The sequence below is a fragment of the Solenopsis invicta genome, chromosome 14, assembly GCF_016802725.1.
Source record: "Solenopsis invicta isolate M01_SB chromosome 14, UNIL_Sinv_3.0, whole genome shotgun sequence".
Classification (NCBI taxonomy): domain Eukaryota; kingdom Metazoa; phylum Arthropoda; class Insecta; order Hymenoptera; family Formicidae; genus Solenopsis; species Solenopsis invicta.
Window position 1 is genome coordinate 12,073,265 of NC_052677.1, and position 16,553 is coordinate 12,089,817.

The 16,553-nt window shown below is 32.9% G+C and overlaps 1 protein-coding gene across 1 annotated transcript; it reads right to left on the reverse strand.

Annotated features, from left to right (window-relative positions):
- Positions 1-665: 665 nt before the first annotated feature.
- On the reverse strand, positions 666-1,916 carry LOC120359496. Its single transcript, XM_039457089.1, has 2 exons — positions 964-1,916; positions 666-900 (listed from the first exon to the last, which is right to left on the reverse strand). The coding sequence occupies exons 1-2, from the start codon at positions 1,914-1,916 to the stop codon at positions 666-668; spliced, it is 1,188 nt and encodes a 395-aa protein (XP_039313023.1).
- Positions 1,917-16,553: the final 14,637 nt, after the last annotated feature.

Below are 16,553 nucleotides of genomic sequence, written 5' to 3' on the forward strand. Positions count from 1 at the left end.
GAGATACGTTTTATCAAGAGGTATGACAGTGTCTTACACCAAGTGACCGTTGCATATTAAACACTTTTTTATAACACGATCGCACTATTGAACGTGCATCATACGTCTATTGAACCGATATCAAACATCTATTAGACGTCTACGTCTACGTCTACCATACGTCTGTCGTACGTCTACTGTACGTCTATCGTATATCGACCATACGTCTACCATACGTCTATTGTACATCGTAGTACATTAGACGTTTCATAATAGTATGGTTGACGGTTCAACCATACTATTATCAAACGTCTAACGTCTACGAATTATTTATGTATTACAGGGAAAGATAAAAAAATAAACCATAAATACGTTTATACATTTTTTTATTTTAAAGCATCTTTTTGACATTGTAACCAATAATTGTATAATTTAAATACATTCTGCATAGCACAATTCTTAATATGTTTTGCACATCGTATAGTGTTCGCTGTATCCAAATTATTTAAAGATTCAATGTCTTCGTAATCAGCATCCATGGTCTCGATGATAACATTATTTCTTACATTGACATCAAGTACATTCTTCAACCATTCTCGTTTTTCATGGCCTTTAACGTATACGATAGCTTCATCATCATTTTTATCATATACAGCTGTTGAAATCAGGTGCTTCGCTTTCGGATACTAAACTATTCCATCTTCCCATTGTAATCCATGGTGATAAGCAGTCAACCAAGAAACGCAAGATCTTTCGGATTTTGTCAATGCATTCCATGGCATGGAATTCGTAAAAATGTAATGCGTGAGAATGTTTCCTTGTTTCAATACCGCTACTTCCTTTACAATAAATTTTTTTCCAATGGTGAATCCTTGCAGATCCACAAATGTTGGTACAACCATGACAAGTAATTTTTTGAGACTGTACCATATCACAAAATATCTTGGTATTTTATTAAAGATATTTGCTAACGCTGCATTTTACATGATTTTGCGCACAACGTTAGACAATGGACAGTATTCAATTACACGATCATGTAAGATAAGGCAATAGGCGGTAGTGCTCGCTGGCATATTTTCTTTGCAATCAAATTCAATGCGCACGTCCACAGTAGCACTTTTGATGGACTCGTTTTGCCGCGAGCAATCAATCACTGTAAAAGGTCCTCTTTGCAGAAATGTGACCACGTTAAGCAGCGTATCGTAGCAATCACGTCCATAATAAGATTTACGAAAACGTTGGTACATGTCAAACAAGATGGAGTATCTAGATTTACGAAAGTCTAGATTCAAGTCATCGTACGGATAAAATTCAGAGTTGAGATAAAGTTTCACATTGATCAAATTACAATCGTCAAAAATAGTAGCATCTTGAGACATGATATTCTTGCGACCGGTCTGTGGTGCAAAGATAACGAATCGAGGCTTTTCTAACTGTGTTGCAGTTTTAACAGCCCACGAATGTTTGGTTGTGCTCTGCAGCAAGGGGTACTCATACAGATCCCAGGAACGAAAACTCATACTTAGATATCGCCCGCTTTCCAAAGCTCGTAGTATGGACAATTTATTGACTTCATTTAACGTAACATGTGGCATTCGCCACTGTACTTTGAACAATTCAATTTCCGGTTCCGTCGTTCTATTCGTTCCCACAATAGAATTGTTATCATTGCGCGCTCGTATCAAAATTAATTCATGGCGTGCGTTAACAACCATGCGTTTGTAATCCTCGCAAAAGCCCAGCAGTAAATTTAGCGGCACGCAAAAATTGAAATAATTTTCCCACAGAGTGGACGACATGTCCCATCCGGCATTCTGCATTATCATTCCTTTGTCAAACGTAAGAGATACACAGTTCTTTAGAGTACTAGTGATTCCAACGTTTCTGTTGCGATCAATTTCCACCCCGTTGATTTCATATCGAATTTCATCAAACATGAACGCTACACAGTTATTTCCAAGTTTTATTTCTGATGCATCATCGTCATCATCATCATTTCTTTTTTCTTCACTAATCTTCCTTCGACATAGAGAAAACTTTCGCACGGTAATGTGTATAAATCCTGTTGTTGTATAGGTATCCTTATTTCATCACTATATCCAAACGTAGTGTTAGCGTATGGATTATACGAGTGAGTTTCAATCTTGACAATGCTATCGTCAAAGATCGGGTCACCTCCAATGTTTAGAATATCAGACATCTCAGAAATTTTGTACGGTGAATCCCAGTGATCTCAAATATGCAACGTTTGATGGAGTAAGTTTCTTTTTACCAAGCAATTAGATATTCTTGATTGCTGTCTTTTTGATTGTTGTGATCTTCTTGTTGCAAATTGTGTCTCGCTCTTGCTCATTCAGCACGAGCATCTCACGTTATCGTCTTCGTACGTGCAATCTAACAGTAATCTCCTCTCCGCGGAAATCAATTAATCGACCGTTTTGATCCACAATGCGAATAGTCAAGTCAGTAATGCTCCGTACGACGATCGGAAGGTAAATGATCTGTGCAGGCGTTTCCGAGATTTTATACCTGGGAGGAACACTCGGTGAAAATTCATGTATCGTATGCACGCACTTGTTGTTGCTATACGCACCAGCGGTCAGGTTACATTCTATGCAAATAATGTTTACATTGATTATATTTATAGGTAAGTCTGATTCGTGCCATTGTCGAGGTTCAAGCATACGATTTGAGGAAAATCCCAACAGCGATCCAATTTTGTTGGATTTGCTAAAATTTATTCGATAAGAGCACTTGATCTTGCTCTTCATAGTATTATTATTGGCGCGAATCATAATCTCGTTATCCTCGTCTTCATCGATCTCTTTATGAAGCAACTTCTTCCTAGTAACATCATTTGAGACATGAGATATAGCATGTCTCAGATACTTGTCAATGTCACGCAGTTCGTACGATCCTTCGGGAATGATAACTTCCTTGTCGTCTTTGTCATAGTAAAATTTGTTATTTGAGGAATTTATATTAGGTATCGTATTGTAGGTTTCAAAGTCTGTCAGACCGAGCTCGTAATCACCATCGCTTAAATCTACAGCTGGAAAGTAGCTTACCGCGAGGACGTTACTTTTGTCGGTTAACGTAAACGTCAGTGATATGTTGTATACTCGTCAGTGACATGTTGTATACTGAGTTAAATAGCGAAATGTTGATCTTTAAATTGATTGTCAACCGACTGTAGAAAACGTAGGCATAGTTGACCACAGTTGCTTTGATTGTAACGTTGATAACGCGCGTGATTGTACTCGATACGTGTCACATCACTGTTAAAGTATCGCACCAATTCTTGTGGTGGTCGAAAATTACCAAAACTGTCGAAATATATAGCACGATTCCCCCTCTTTGCGTACGCCACCCAATGAGTACCCGGTCCTTCGACACTGTCCAAATTCATGATACCGCTCTCGTTTCGGCGTGCTCCCCCCGTTGGTAATGAAGTACGCATAAAAATTCCTCGGAAATGTGGAATGCGCATACGTTTTGCTAGTTGAAGTAATTCAAGGTTTGTAGTAACACCTTTTGGCAATTTTAATGTTTCATCGACATTTTTTTTTTTTTCTTCTTGATACTGCTCCGCCGCGCTTATACGGAGCGAGATAAACTCCATGACCTTCCATGACACGATTATGACGTTTTAATTCCTCCAGTTGACGCTGTGCCGCTTTGTTATCATTTACGGCCTTTGCTACTCCAGCCGCTCCTCCGACCAATGACCCGAGAACTCCCAACAATGGCAGGACGGGTAGGATACCACCACGTTTTGCTACCGGAAATATCCGCTTGCGCGTTGTGTTCTTCTTTTTCTTCTTTGATTTCAGACCCATACCGATTTTCATCTTGGTTTTCATAGCCGCCCAAATTGCTGTCGCAGCAGCTTTCTCTACGAGACTTGAATCTCTCGCTGTAATGCGTTTCCGTGCTTTCGAGGCGAGTATATTATCAGCCACGTGTCTTTTTGCAAGATCGTTGCGTCGAATAGGCTATATCATGCAAGTTCGAAATTTTTGAGTAAAATTGTTTTTTTCCGAATTTCTCCAATATCTCTGTGTTCTGATAGCCCACAGAAGAGTTGTAACTTTTGTCACGATGTATCGCATTGTTGAAGCGATAAAGGGAAGACTTATATCAGTCAAATTTCGAAATATTTAAGTAGAAATTTTTTTTGCGAATTTCTTTAATATCTCTGTGTTATGATAGCCCCGAAAAGAGTTCTAACTTTTATCATTATGGATCAAAGCGTTAAAGTGAAAAACGAAAGTGTTATATCAATCAAAGTACGAAATTTTTGAGTAAAATTTTTTTGCGAATTTCTCAAATATCTCTGTGTTTTTATAGCCCCCAGAAGAGTTCTAACTTTTATCATAATAGATCGAATCGCTAAAGTGCAAGACGAAAGAGTTATATCAGTCAAAGTTCGAAATTTTTGAGTAAAATTTGTTTTTTTCCGAATTTCTCCAATATCTCTGTGTTCTGATAGCCAACAGAAGAGTTGTAACTTTTGTCACGATGTATCGAATTGTTGATGTGAAAAATGGAAGACATATATCAGTCAAATTTCAAAATTTTTGAGTAAAATTTTTTTTCTGATTTTCTTTAATATCTCTGTTTTCCGATAGCCCCCAGAAGAGTTTTAACTTTTATCATAATAGATCGAATCGCTAAAATGCAAGACGAAAGAGTTATATTAGTCAAAGTTCTTAATTTTTGAGTAAAATTTTTTTTTCCGAATTTCACCAATATCTCTGTGTTCTGATAGCCCACAGAAGAGTTGTAACTTTTGTCACGATGTATCGAATTGTTGAAGCGAAAAAGGGAATACTTATATCAGTCAAATTTCGAAATTTTTGAGTAGAAATTTTTTTTGCGAATTTCTTTAATATCTCTGTGTTCTGATAGCCCCGAGAAGAGTTCTAACTTTTATCATAATGGATCAAATCGTTAAAGTGAAAAACGAAAAAGTTATATCAATCAAAGTACGAAACCTTTGAGTAAAATTTTTTTGCGAATTTCTCAAATATCTCTGTGTTTTTATAGCCCCCAGAAGAGTTCTAACTTTTATCATAATAGATCGAATCGCTAAAGTGCAAGACGAAAGAGTTATATCAGTCAAAGTTCGAAATTTTTTTGTAAAATTGTTTTTTTCCGAATTTCTCCAATATCTCTGTGTTCTGATAGCCCACAGAAGAGTTGTAACCTTTATCACGATGTATCGCATTGTTGAAGCGAAAAAGGGAAGACTTATATCAGTCAAATTTCGAAATTTTTGAGTAGAAATTTTTTTTGCGAATTTCTTTAATATCTCTGTGTTCTGATAGCCCCGAGAAGAGTTCTAACTTTTATCATAATGGATCAAATCGTTAAAGTGAAAAACGAAAAAGTTATATCAATCAAAGTACGAAATTTTTGAGTAAAATTTTTTTGCGAATTTCTCAAATATCTCTGTGTTTTTATAGCCCCCAGAAGAGTTCTAACTTTTATCATAATAGATCGAATCGCTAAAGTGCAAGACGAAAGAGTTATATCAGTCAAAGTTCGAAATTTTTGAGTAAAATTGGTTTTTTTCCGAATTTCTCCAATATCTCTGTGTTCTGATAGCCCACAGAAGAGTTGTAACTTTTGTCACGATGTATCGAATTGTTGAAGCGAAAAAGGGAAGACTTATATCAGTCAAATTTCGAAATTTTTGAGTAGAAATTTTTTTTGCGAATTTCTTTATTATCTCTGTGTTCTGATAGCCCCGAGAAGAGTTCAAACTTTTATCATAATGGAACAAATCGTTAAAGTGAAAAACGAAAAAGTTATATCAATCAAAGTACGAAATTTTTGAGTAAAATTTTTTTGCGAATTTCTCAAATATCTCTGTGTTTTTATAGCCCCCAGAAGAGTTCTAACTTTTATCATAATAGATCGAATCGCTAAAGTGCAAGACGAAAGAGTAATATCAGTCAAAGTTCGAAATTTTTGAGTAAAATTGTTTTTTTCCGAATTTCTCCATTATCACTGTGTTCTGATAGCCCACAGAAGAGTTGTAACTTTTGTCACGATGTATCGAATTGTTGATGCGAAAAAGGGAAGACTTATATCAGTCAAATTTCGAAATATTTTAGTAGAAATTTTTTTTGCGAATTTCTTTAATATCTCTGTGTTCTGATAGCCCCGAGAAGAGTTCTAACTTTTATCATTATGGATCAAATCGTTAAAGTGAAAAACGAAAGAGTTATATCAATCAAAGTACGAAATTTTTGAGTAAAACTTTTTTGCGAATTTCTCAAATATCTCTGTGTTTTTATAGCCCCCAGAAGAGTTCTAACTTTTATCATAATAGATCGAATCGCTAAAGTGCAAGACGAAAGAGTTATATCAGTCAAAGTTCGAAATTTTTGAGTAAAATTGGTTTTTTTCCGAATTTCTCCAATATCTCTGTGTTCTGATAGCCCACAGAAGAGTTGTAACTTTTGTCACGATGTATCGAATTGTTGAAGCGAAAAAGGGAAGACTTATATCAGTCAAATTTCGAAATTTTTGAGTAGAAATTTTTTTTGCGAATTTCTTTAATATCTCTGTGTTCTGATAGCCCCGAGAAGAGTTCTAACTTTTATCATAATGGATCAAATCGTTAAAGTGAAAAACGAAAAAGTTATATCAATCAAAGTACGAAATTTTTGAGTAAAATTTTTTTGCGAATTTCTCAAATGTCTCTGTGTTTTTATAGCCCCCAGAAGAGTTCTAACTTTTATCATAATAGATCGAATCGCTAAAGTGCAAGACGAAAGAGTTATATCAGTCAAAGTTCGAAATTTTTTTGTAAAATTGGTTTTTTTCCGAATTTCTCCAATATCTCTGTGTTCTGATAGCCCACAGAAGTGTTGTAACCTTTATCACGATGTATCGAATTTTTGATGTGAAAAATGGAAGACATATATCAGTCAAATTTCAAAATTTTTGAGTAAAATTTTTTTTCTGATTTTCTTTAATATCTCTGTTTTCCGATAGCCCCCAGAAGAGTTTTAACTTTTATCATAATAGATCGAATCGCTAAAATGCAAGACGAAAGAGTTATATCAGTCAAAGTTCTTAATTTTTGAGTAAAATTTTTTTTTTCCGAATTTCACCAATATCTCTGTGTTCTGATAGCCCACAGAAGAGTTGTAACTTTTGTCACGATGTATCGAATTGTTGAAGCGAAAAAGGGAACACTTATATCAGTCAAATTTCGAAATTTTTGAGTAGAAATTTTTTTTGCGAATTTCTTTAATATCTCTGTGTTATGATAGCCCCGAGAAGAGTTCTAACTTTTATCATAATGGATCAAATCGTTAAAGTGAAAAACGAAAAAGTTATATCAATCAAAGTACGAAATTTTTGAGTAAAATTTTTTTGCGAATTTCTCAAATATCTCTGTGTTTTTATAGCCCCCAGAAGAGTTCTAACTTTTATCATAACAGATCGAATCGCTAAAGTGCAAGACGAAAGGGTAATATCAGTCAAAGTTCGAAATTTTTGAGTAAAATTGTTTTTTTCCGAATTTCTCCAATATCTCTGTGTTCTGATAGCCCACAGAAGAGTTGTAACTTTTATCACGATGTATCGAATTTTTGATGTGAAAAAAGGAAGACATATCAGTCAAATTTCAAAATTTTTGAGTAAAATTTTTTTTGTGAATTTCTTTAATATCTCTGTGTTCTGATAGCCCCGAAAAGAGTTCTAACTTTTATCATTATGGATCAAAGCGTTAAAGTGAAAAACGAAAGTGTTATATCAATCAAAGTACGAAATTTTTGAGTAAAATTTTTTTGCGAATTTCTCAAATATCTCTGTGTTTTTATAGCCCCCAGAAGAGTTCTAACTTTTATCATAATAGATCGAATCGCTAAAATGCAAGACGAAAGAGTTATATCAGTCAAAGTTCGAAATTTTTGAGTAAAATTGGTTTTTTTCCGAATTTCTCCAATATCTCTGTGTTCTGATAGCCCACAGAAGAGTTGTAACTTTTGTCACGATGTATCGAATTGTTGAAGCGAAAAAGGGAAGACTTATATCAGTCAAATTTCGAAATTTTTGAGTAGAAATTTTTTTTGCGAATTTCTTTAATATCTCTGTGTTCTGATAGCCCCGAGAAGAGTTCTAACTTTTATCATAATGGATCAAATCGTTAAAGTGAAAAACGAAAAAGTTATATCAATCAAAGTACGAAATTTTTGAGTAAAATTTTTTTGCGAATTTCTCAAATATCTCTGTGTTTTTATAGCCCCCAGAAGAGTTCTAACTTTTATCATAATAGATCGAATCGCTAAAGTGCAAGACGAAAGAGTTATATCAGTCAAAGTTCGAAATTTTTGAGTAAAATTGGTTTTTTTCCGAATTTCTCCAATATCTCTGTGTTCTGATAGCCCACAGAAGAGTTGTAACTTTTGTCACGATGTATCGAATTGTTGAAGCGAAAAAGGGAAGACTTATATCAGTCAAATTTCGAAATTTTTGAGTAGAAATTTTTTTTGCGAATTTCTTTAATATCTCTGTGTTCTGATAGCCCCGAGAAGAGTTCTAACTTTTATCATAATGGATCAAATCGTTAAAGTGAAAAACGAAAGAGTTATATCAATCAAAGTACGAAATTTTTGAGTAAAATTTTTTTGCGAATTTCTCAAATATCTCTGTGTTTTTATAGCCCCCAGAAGAGTTCTAACTTTTATCATAATAGATCGAATCGCTAAAGTGCAAGACGAAAGAGTTATATCAGTCAAAGTTCGAAATTTTTGAGTAAAATTGGTTTTTTTCCGAATTTCTCCAATATCTCTGTGTTCTGATAGCCCACAGAAGAGTTGTAACTTTTGTCACGATGTATCGAATTGTTGAAGCGAAAAAGGGAAGACTTATATCAGTCAAATTTCGAAATTTTTGAGTAGAAATTTTTTTTGCGAATTTCTTTAATATCTCTGTGTTCTGATAGCCCCGAGAAGAGTTCTAACTTTTATCATAATGGATCAAATCGTTAAAGTGAAAAACGAAAAAGTTATATCAATCAAAGTACGAAATTTTTGAGTAAAATTTTTTTGCGAATTTCTCAAATATCTCTGTGTTTTTATAGCCCCCAGAAGAGTTCTAACTTTTATCATAATAGATCGAATCGCTAAAGTGCAAGACGAAAGAGTTATATCAGTCAAAGTTCGAAATTTTTGAGTAAAATTGGTTTTTTTCCGAATTTCTCCAATATCTCTGTGTTCTGATAGCCCACAGAAGAGTTGTAACTTTTGTCACGATGTATCGAATTGTTGAAGCGAAAAAGGGAAGACTTATATCAGTCAAATTTCGAAATTTTTGAGTAGAAATTTTTTTTGCGAATTTCTTTAATATCTCTGTGTTCTGATAGCCCCGAGAAGAGTTCTAACTTTTATCATAATGGATCAAATCGTTAAAGTGAAAAACGAAAAAGTTATATCAATCAAAGTACGAAATTTTTGAGTAAAATTTTTTTGCGAATTTCTCAAATATCTCTGTGTTTTTATAGCCCCCAGAAGAGTTCTAACTTTTATCATAATAGATCGAATCGCTAAAGTGCAAGACGAAAGAGTTATATCAGTCAAAGTTCGAAATTTTTGAGTAAAATTGGTTTTTTTCCGAATTTCTCCAATATCTCTGTGTTCTGATAGCCCACAGAAGAGTTGTAACTTTTGTCACGATGTATCGAATTGTTGAAGCGAAAAAGGGAAGACTTATATCAGTCAAATTTCGAAATTTTTGAGTAGAAATTTTTTTTGCGAATTTCTTTAATATCTCTGTGTTCTGATAGCCCCGAGAAGAGTTCTAACTTTTATCATAATGGATCAAATCGTTAAAGTGAAAAACGAAAAAGTTATATCAATCAAAGTACGAAATTTTTGAGTAAAATTTTTTTGCGAATTTCTCAAATATCTCTGTGTTTTTATAGCCCCCAGAAGAGTTCTAACTTTTATCATAATAGATCGAATCGCTAAAGTGCAAGACGAAAGAGTTATATCAGTCAAAGTTCGAAATTTTTGAGTAAAATTGGTTTTTTTCCGAATTTCTCCAATATCTCTGTGTTCTGATAGCCCACAGAAGAGTTGTAACTTTTGTCACGATGTATCGAATTGTTGAAGCGAAAAAGGGAAGACTTATATCAGTCAAATTTCGAAATTTTTGAGTAGAAATTTTTTTTGCGAATTTCTTTAATATCTCTGTGTTCTGATAGCCCCGAGAAGAGTTCTAACTTTTATCATAATGGATCAAATCGTTAAAGTGAAAAACGAAAAAGTTATATCAATCAAAGTACGAAATTTTTGAGTAAAATTTTTTTGCGAATTTCTCAAATATCTCTGTGTTTTTATAGCCCCCAGAAGAGTTCTAACTTTTATCATAATAGATCGAATCGCTAAAGTGCAAGACGAAAGAGTTATATCAGTCAAAGTTCGAAATTTTTGAGTAAAATTGGTTTTTTTCCGAATTTCTCCAATATCTCTGTGTTCTGATAGCCCACAGAAGAGTTGTAACTTTTGTCACGATGTATCGAATTGTTGAAGCGAAAAAGGGAAGACTTATATCAGTCAAATTTCGAAATTTTTGAGTAGAAATTTTTTTTGCGAATTTCTTTAATATCTCTGTGTTCTGATAGCCCCGAGAAGAGTTCTAACTTTTATCATAATGGATCAAATCGTTAAAGTGAAAAACGAAAAAGTTATATCAATCAAAGTACGAAATTTTTGAGTAAAATTTTTTTGCGAATTTCTCAAATATCTCTGTGTTTTTATAGCCCCCAGAAGAGTTCTAACTTTTATCATAATAGATCGAATCGCTAAAGTGCAAGACGAAAGAGTTATATCAGTCAAAGTTCGAAATTTTTGAGTAAAATTGGTTTTTTTCCGAATTTCTCCAATATCTCTGTGTTCTGATAGCCCACAGAAGAGTTGTAACTTTTGTCACGATGTATCGAATTGTTGAAGCGAAAAAGGGAAGACTTATATCAGTCAAATTTCGAAATTTTTGAGTAGAAATTTTTTTTGCGAATTTCTTTAATATCTCTGTGTTCTGATAGCCCCGAGAAGAGTTCTAACTTTTATCATAATGGATCAAATCGTTAAAGTGAAAAACGAAAAAGTTATATCAGTCAAAGTACGAAATTTTTGAGTAAAATTTTTTTGCGAATTTCTCAAATATCTCTGTGTTTTTATAGCCCCCAGAAGAGTTCTAACTTTTATCATAATAGATCGAATCGCTAAAGTGCAAGACGAAAGAGTTATATCAGTCAAAGTTCGAAATTTTTGAGTAAAATTGGTTTTTTTCCGAATTTCTCCATTATCACTGTGTTCTGATAGCCCACAGAAGAGTTGTAACTTTTGTCACGATGTATCGAATTGTTGAAGCGAAAAAGGGAAGACTTATATCAGTCAAATTTCGAAATTGTTGAATAGAAATTTTTTTTGCGAATTTCTTTAATATCTCTGTGTTCTGATAGCCCCGAGAAGAGTTCTAACTTTTATCATAATGGATCAAATCGTTAAAGTGAAAAACGAAAAAGTTATATCAATCAAAGTACGAAATTTTTGAGTAAAATTTTTTTGCGAATTTCTCAAATATCTCTGTGTTTTTATAGCCCCCAGAAGAGTTCTAACTTTTATCATAATAGATCGAATCGCTAAAGTGCAAGACGAAAGAGTTATATCAGTCAAAGTTCGAAATTTTTGAGTAAAATTGGTTTTTTTCCGAATTTCTCCAATATCACTGTGTTCTGATAGCCCACAGAAAAGTTGTAACTTTTGTCACGATGTATCGAATTGTTGAAGCGAAAAAGGGAAGACTTATATCAGTCAAATTTCGAAATTTTTGAGCAGAAATTTTTTTTGCGAATTTCTTTAATATCTCTGTGTTCTGATAGCCCCGAGAAGAGTTCTAACTTTTATCATAATGGATCAAATCGTTAAAGTGAAAAACGAAAAAGTTATATCAATCAAAGTACGAAATTTTTGAGTAAAATTTTTTTGCGAATTTCTCAAATATCTCTGTGTTTTTATAGCCCCCAGAAGAGTTCTAACTTTTATCATAATAGATCGAATCGCTAAAGTGCAAGACGAAAGAGTTATATCAGTCAAAGTTCGAAATTTTTGAGTAAAATTGGTTTTTTTCCGAATTTCTCCAATATCTCTGTGTTCTGATAGCCCACAGAAGAGTTGTAACTTTTGTCACGATGTATCGAATTGTTGAAGCGAAAAAGGGAAGACTTATATCAGTCAAATTTCGAAATTTAAGAGTAGAAATTTTTTTTGCGAATTTCTTTAATATCTCTGTGTTCTGATAGCCTCGAGAAGAGTTCTAACTTTTATCATAATGGATCAAATCGTTAAAGTGAAAAACGAAAAAGTTATATCAATCAAAGTACGAAATTTTTGAGTAAAATTTTTTTGCGAATTTCTCAAATGTCTCTGTGTTTTTATAGCCCCCAGAAGAGTTCTAACTTTTATCATAATAGATCGAATCGCTAAAGTGCAAGACGAAAGAGTTATATCAGTCAAAGTTCGAAATTTTTTTGTAAAATTGGTTTTTTTCCGAATTTCTCCAATATCTCTGTGTTCTGATAGCCCACAGAAGAGTTGTAACTTTTGTCACGATGTATCGAATTGTTGAAGCGAAAAAGGGAAGACTTATATCAGTCAAATTTCGAAATATTTAAGTAGAAATTTTTTTTGCGAATTTCTTTAATATCTCTGTGTTATGATAGCCTCGAGAAGAGTTCTAACTTTTATCATAATGGATCAAATCGTTAAAGTGAAAAACGAAAAAGTTATATCAATCAAAGTACGAAATTTTTGAGTAAAATTTTTTTGCGAATTTCTCAAATATCTCTGTGTTTTTATAGCCCCCAGAAGAGTTCTAACTTTTATCATAATAGATCGAATCGCTAAAGTGCAAGACGAAAGAGTTATATCAGTCAAAGTTCGAAATTTTTGAGTAAAATTGGTTTTTTTCCGAATTTCTCCAATATCTCTGTGTTCTGATAGCCCACAGAAGAGTTGTAACTTTTATCACGATGTATCGAATTGTTGAAGTGAAAAAGGGAAGACTTATATCAGTCAAATTTCAAAATTTTTGAGTAAAATTTTTTTTGCGAATTTCTCAAATATCTCTGTGTTTTTATAGCCCCCAGAAGAGTTCTAACTTTTATCATAATAGATCGAATCGCTAAAGTGCAAGACGAAAGAGTTATATCAGTCAAAGTTCGAAATTTTTGAGTAAAATTGGTTTTTTTCCGAATTTCTCCAATATCTCTGTGTTCTGATAGCCCACAGAAGAGTTGTAACTTTTGTCACGATGTATCGAATTGTTGAAGCGAAAAAGGGAAGACTTATATCAGTCAAATTTCGAAATTTTTGAGTAGAAATTTTTTTTGCGAATTTCTTTAATATCTCTGTGTTCTGATAGCCCCGAGAAGAGTTCTAACTTTTATCATTATGGATCAAATCGTTAAAGTGAAAAACGAAAGAGTTATATCAATCAAAGTACGAAATTTTTGAGTAAAATTTTTTTGCGAATTTCTCAAATATCTCTGTGTTTTTATAGCCCCCAGAAGAGTTCTAACTTTTATCATAATAGATCGAATCGCTAAAGTGCAAGACGAAAGAGTTATATCAGTCAAAGTTCGAAATTTTTGAGTAAAATTGGTTTTTTTCCGAATTTCTCCAATATCACTGTGTTCTGATAGCCCACAGAAAAGTTGTAACTTTTGTCACGATGTATCGAATTGTTGAAGCGAAAAAGGGAAGACTTATATCAGTCAAATTTCGAAATTTTTGAGTAGAAATTTTTTTTGCGAATTTCTTTAATATCTCTGTGTTCTGATAGCCCCGAGAAGAGTTCTAACTTTTATCATAATGGATCAAATCGTTAAAGTGAAAAACGAAAAAGTTATATCAATCAAAGTACGAAATTTTTGAGTAAAATTTTTTTGCGAATTTCTCAAATATCTCTGTGTTTTTATAGCCCCCAGAAGAGTTCTAACTTTTATCATAATAGATCGAATCGCTAAAGTGCAAGACGAAAGAGTTATATCAGTCAAAGTTCGAAATTTTTGAGTAAAATTGGTTTTTTTCCGAATTTCTCCAATATCTCTGTGTTCTGATAGCCAACAGAAGAGTTGTAACTTTTGTCACGATGTATCAAATTGTTGAAGCGAAAAAGGGAAGACTTATATCAGTCAAATTTCGAAATTTTTGAGTAGAAATTTTTTTTGCGAATTTCTTTAATATCTCTGTGTTCTGATAGCCCCGAGAAGAGTTCTAACTTTTATCATAATGGATCAAATCGTTAAAGTGAAAAACGAAAAAGTTATATCAATCAAAGTACGAAATTTTTGAGTAAAATTTTTTTGCGAATTTCTCAAATATCTCTGTGTTTTTATAGCCCTCAGAAGAGTTCTAACTTTTATCATAATAGATCGAATCGCTAAAGTGCAAGACGAAAGACTTATATCAGTCAAAGTTCGAAATTTTTGAGTAAAATTGGTTTTTTTCCGAATTTCTCCAATATCACTGTGTTCTGATAGCCCACAGAAAAGTTGTAACTTTTGTCACGATGTATCGAATTGTTGAAGCGAAAAAGGGAAGACTTATATCAGTCAAATTTCGAAATTTTTGAGTAGAAATTTTTTTTGCGAATTTCTTTAATATCTCTGTGTTCTGATAGCCCCGAGAAGAGTTCTAACTTTTATCATAATGGATCAAATCGTTAAAGTGAAAAACGAAAAAGTTATATCAATCAAAGTACGAAATTTTTGAGTAAAATTTTTTTGCGAATTTCTCAAATATCTCTGTGTTTTTATAGCCCCCAGAAGAGTTCTAACTTTTATCATAATAGATCGAATCGCTAAAGTGCAAGACGAAAGAGTTATATCAGTCAAAGTTCGAAATTTTTGAGTAAAATTGGTTTTTTTCCGAATTTCTCCAATATCTCTGTGTTCTGATAGCCCACAGAAGAGTTGTAACTTTTGTCACGATGTATCGAATTGTTGAAGCGAAAAAGGGAAGACTTATATCAGTCAAATTTCGAAATTTTTGAGTAGAAATTTTTTTTGCGAATTTCTTTAATATCTCTGTGTTCTGATAGCCCCGAGAAGAGTTCTAACTTTTATCATAATGGATCAAATCGTTAAAGTGAAAAACGAAAAAGTTATATCAATCAAAGTACGAAATTTTTGAGTAAAATTTTTTTGCGAATTTCTCAAATATCTCTGTGTTTTTATAGCCCCCAGAAGAGTTCTAACTTTTATCATAATAGATCGAATCGCTAAAGTGCAAGACGAAAGAGTTATATCAGTCAAAGTTCGAAATTTTTGAGTAAAATTGGTTTTTTTCCGAATTTCTCCAATATCTCTGTGTTCTGATAGCCCACAGAAGAGTTGTAACTTTTGTCACGATGTATCGAATTGTTGAAGCGAAAAAGGGAAGACTTATATCAGTCAAATTTCGAAATTTTTGAGTAGAAATTTTTTTTGCGAATTTCTTTAATATCTCTGTGTTCTGATAGCCCCGAGAAGAGTTCTAACTTTTATCATAATGGATCAAATCGTTAAAGTGAAAAACGAAAAAGTTATATCAATCAAAGTACGAAATTTTTGAGTAAAATTTTTTTGCGAATTTCTCAAATATCTCTGTGTTTTTATAGCCCCCAGAAGAGTTCTAACTTTTATCATAATAGATCGAATCGCTAAAGTGCAAGACGAAAGAGTTATATCAGTCAAAGTTCGAAATTTTTGAGTAAAATTGGTTTTTTTCCGAATTTCTCCAATATCTCTGTGTTCTGATAGCCCACAGAAGAGTTGTAACTTTTGTCACGATGTATCGAATTGTTGAAGCGAAAAAGGGAAGACTTATATCAGTCAAATTTCGAAATTTTTGAGTAGAAATTTTTTTTGCGAATTTCTTTAATATCTCTGTGTTCTGATAGCCCCGAGAAGAGTTCTAACTTTTATCATTATGGATCAAATCGTTAAAGTGAAAAACGAAAAAGTTATATCAATCAAAGTACGAAATTTTTGAGTAAAATTTTTTTGCGAATTTCTCAAATATCTCTGTGTTTTTATAGCCCCCAGAAGAGTTCTAACTTTTATCATAATAGATCGAATCGCTAAAGTGCAAGACGAAAGAGTTATATCAGTCAAAGTTCGAAATTTTTGAGTAAAATTGGTTTTTTTCCGAATTTCTCCAATATCTCTGTGTTCTGATAGCCCACAGAAGAGTTGTAACTTTTGTCACGATGTATCGAATTGTTGAAGCAAAAAAGGAAAGACTTATATCAGTCAAATTTCGAAATTTTTGAGTAGAAATTTTTTTTCGAATTTCTTTAATATCTCTGTGTTCTGATAGCCCCGAGAAGAGTTCTAACTTTTATCATAATGGATCAAATCGTTAAAGTGAAAAACGAAAAAGTTATATCAATCAAAGTACGAAATTTTTGAGTAAAATTTTTTGCGAATTTCTCAAATATCTCTGTGTTTTTATAGCCCCCAGAAGAGTTCTAACTTTTATCATAATAGATCGAATCGCTAAAGTGCA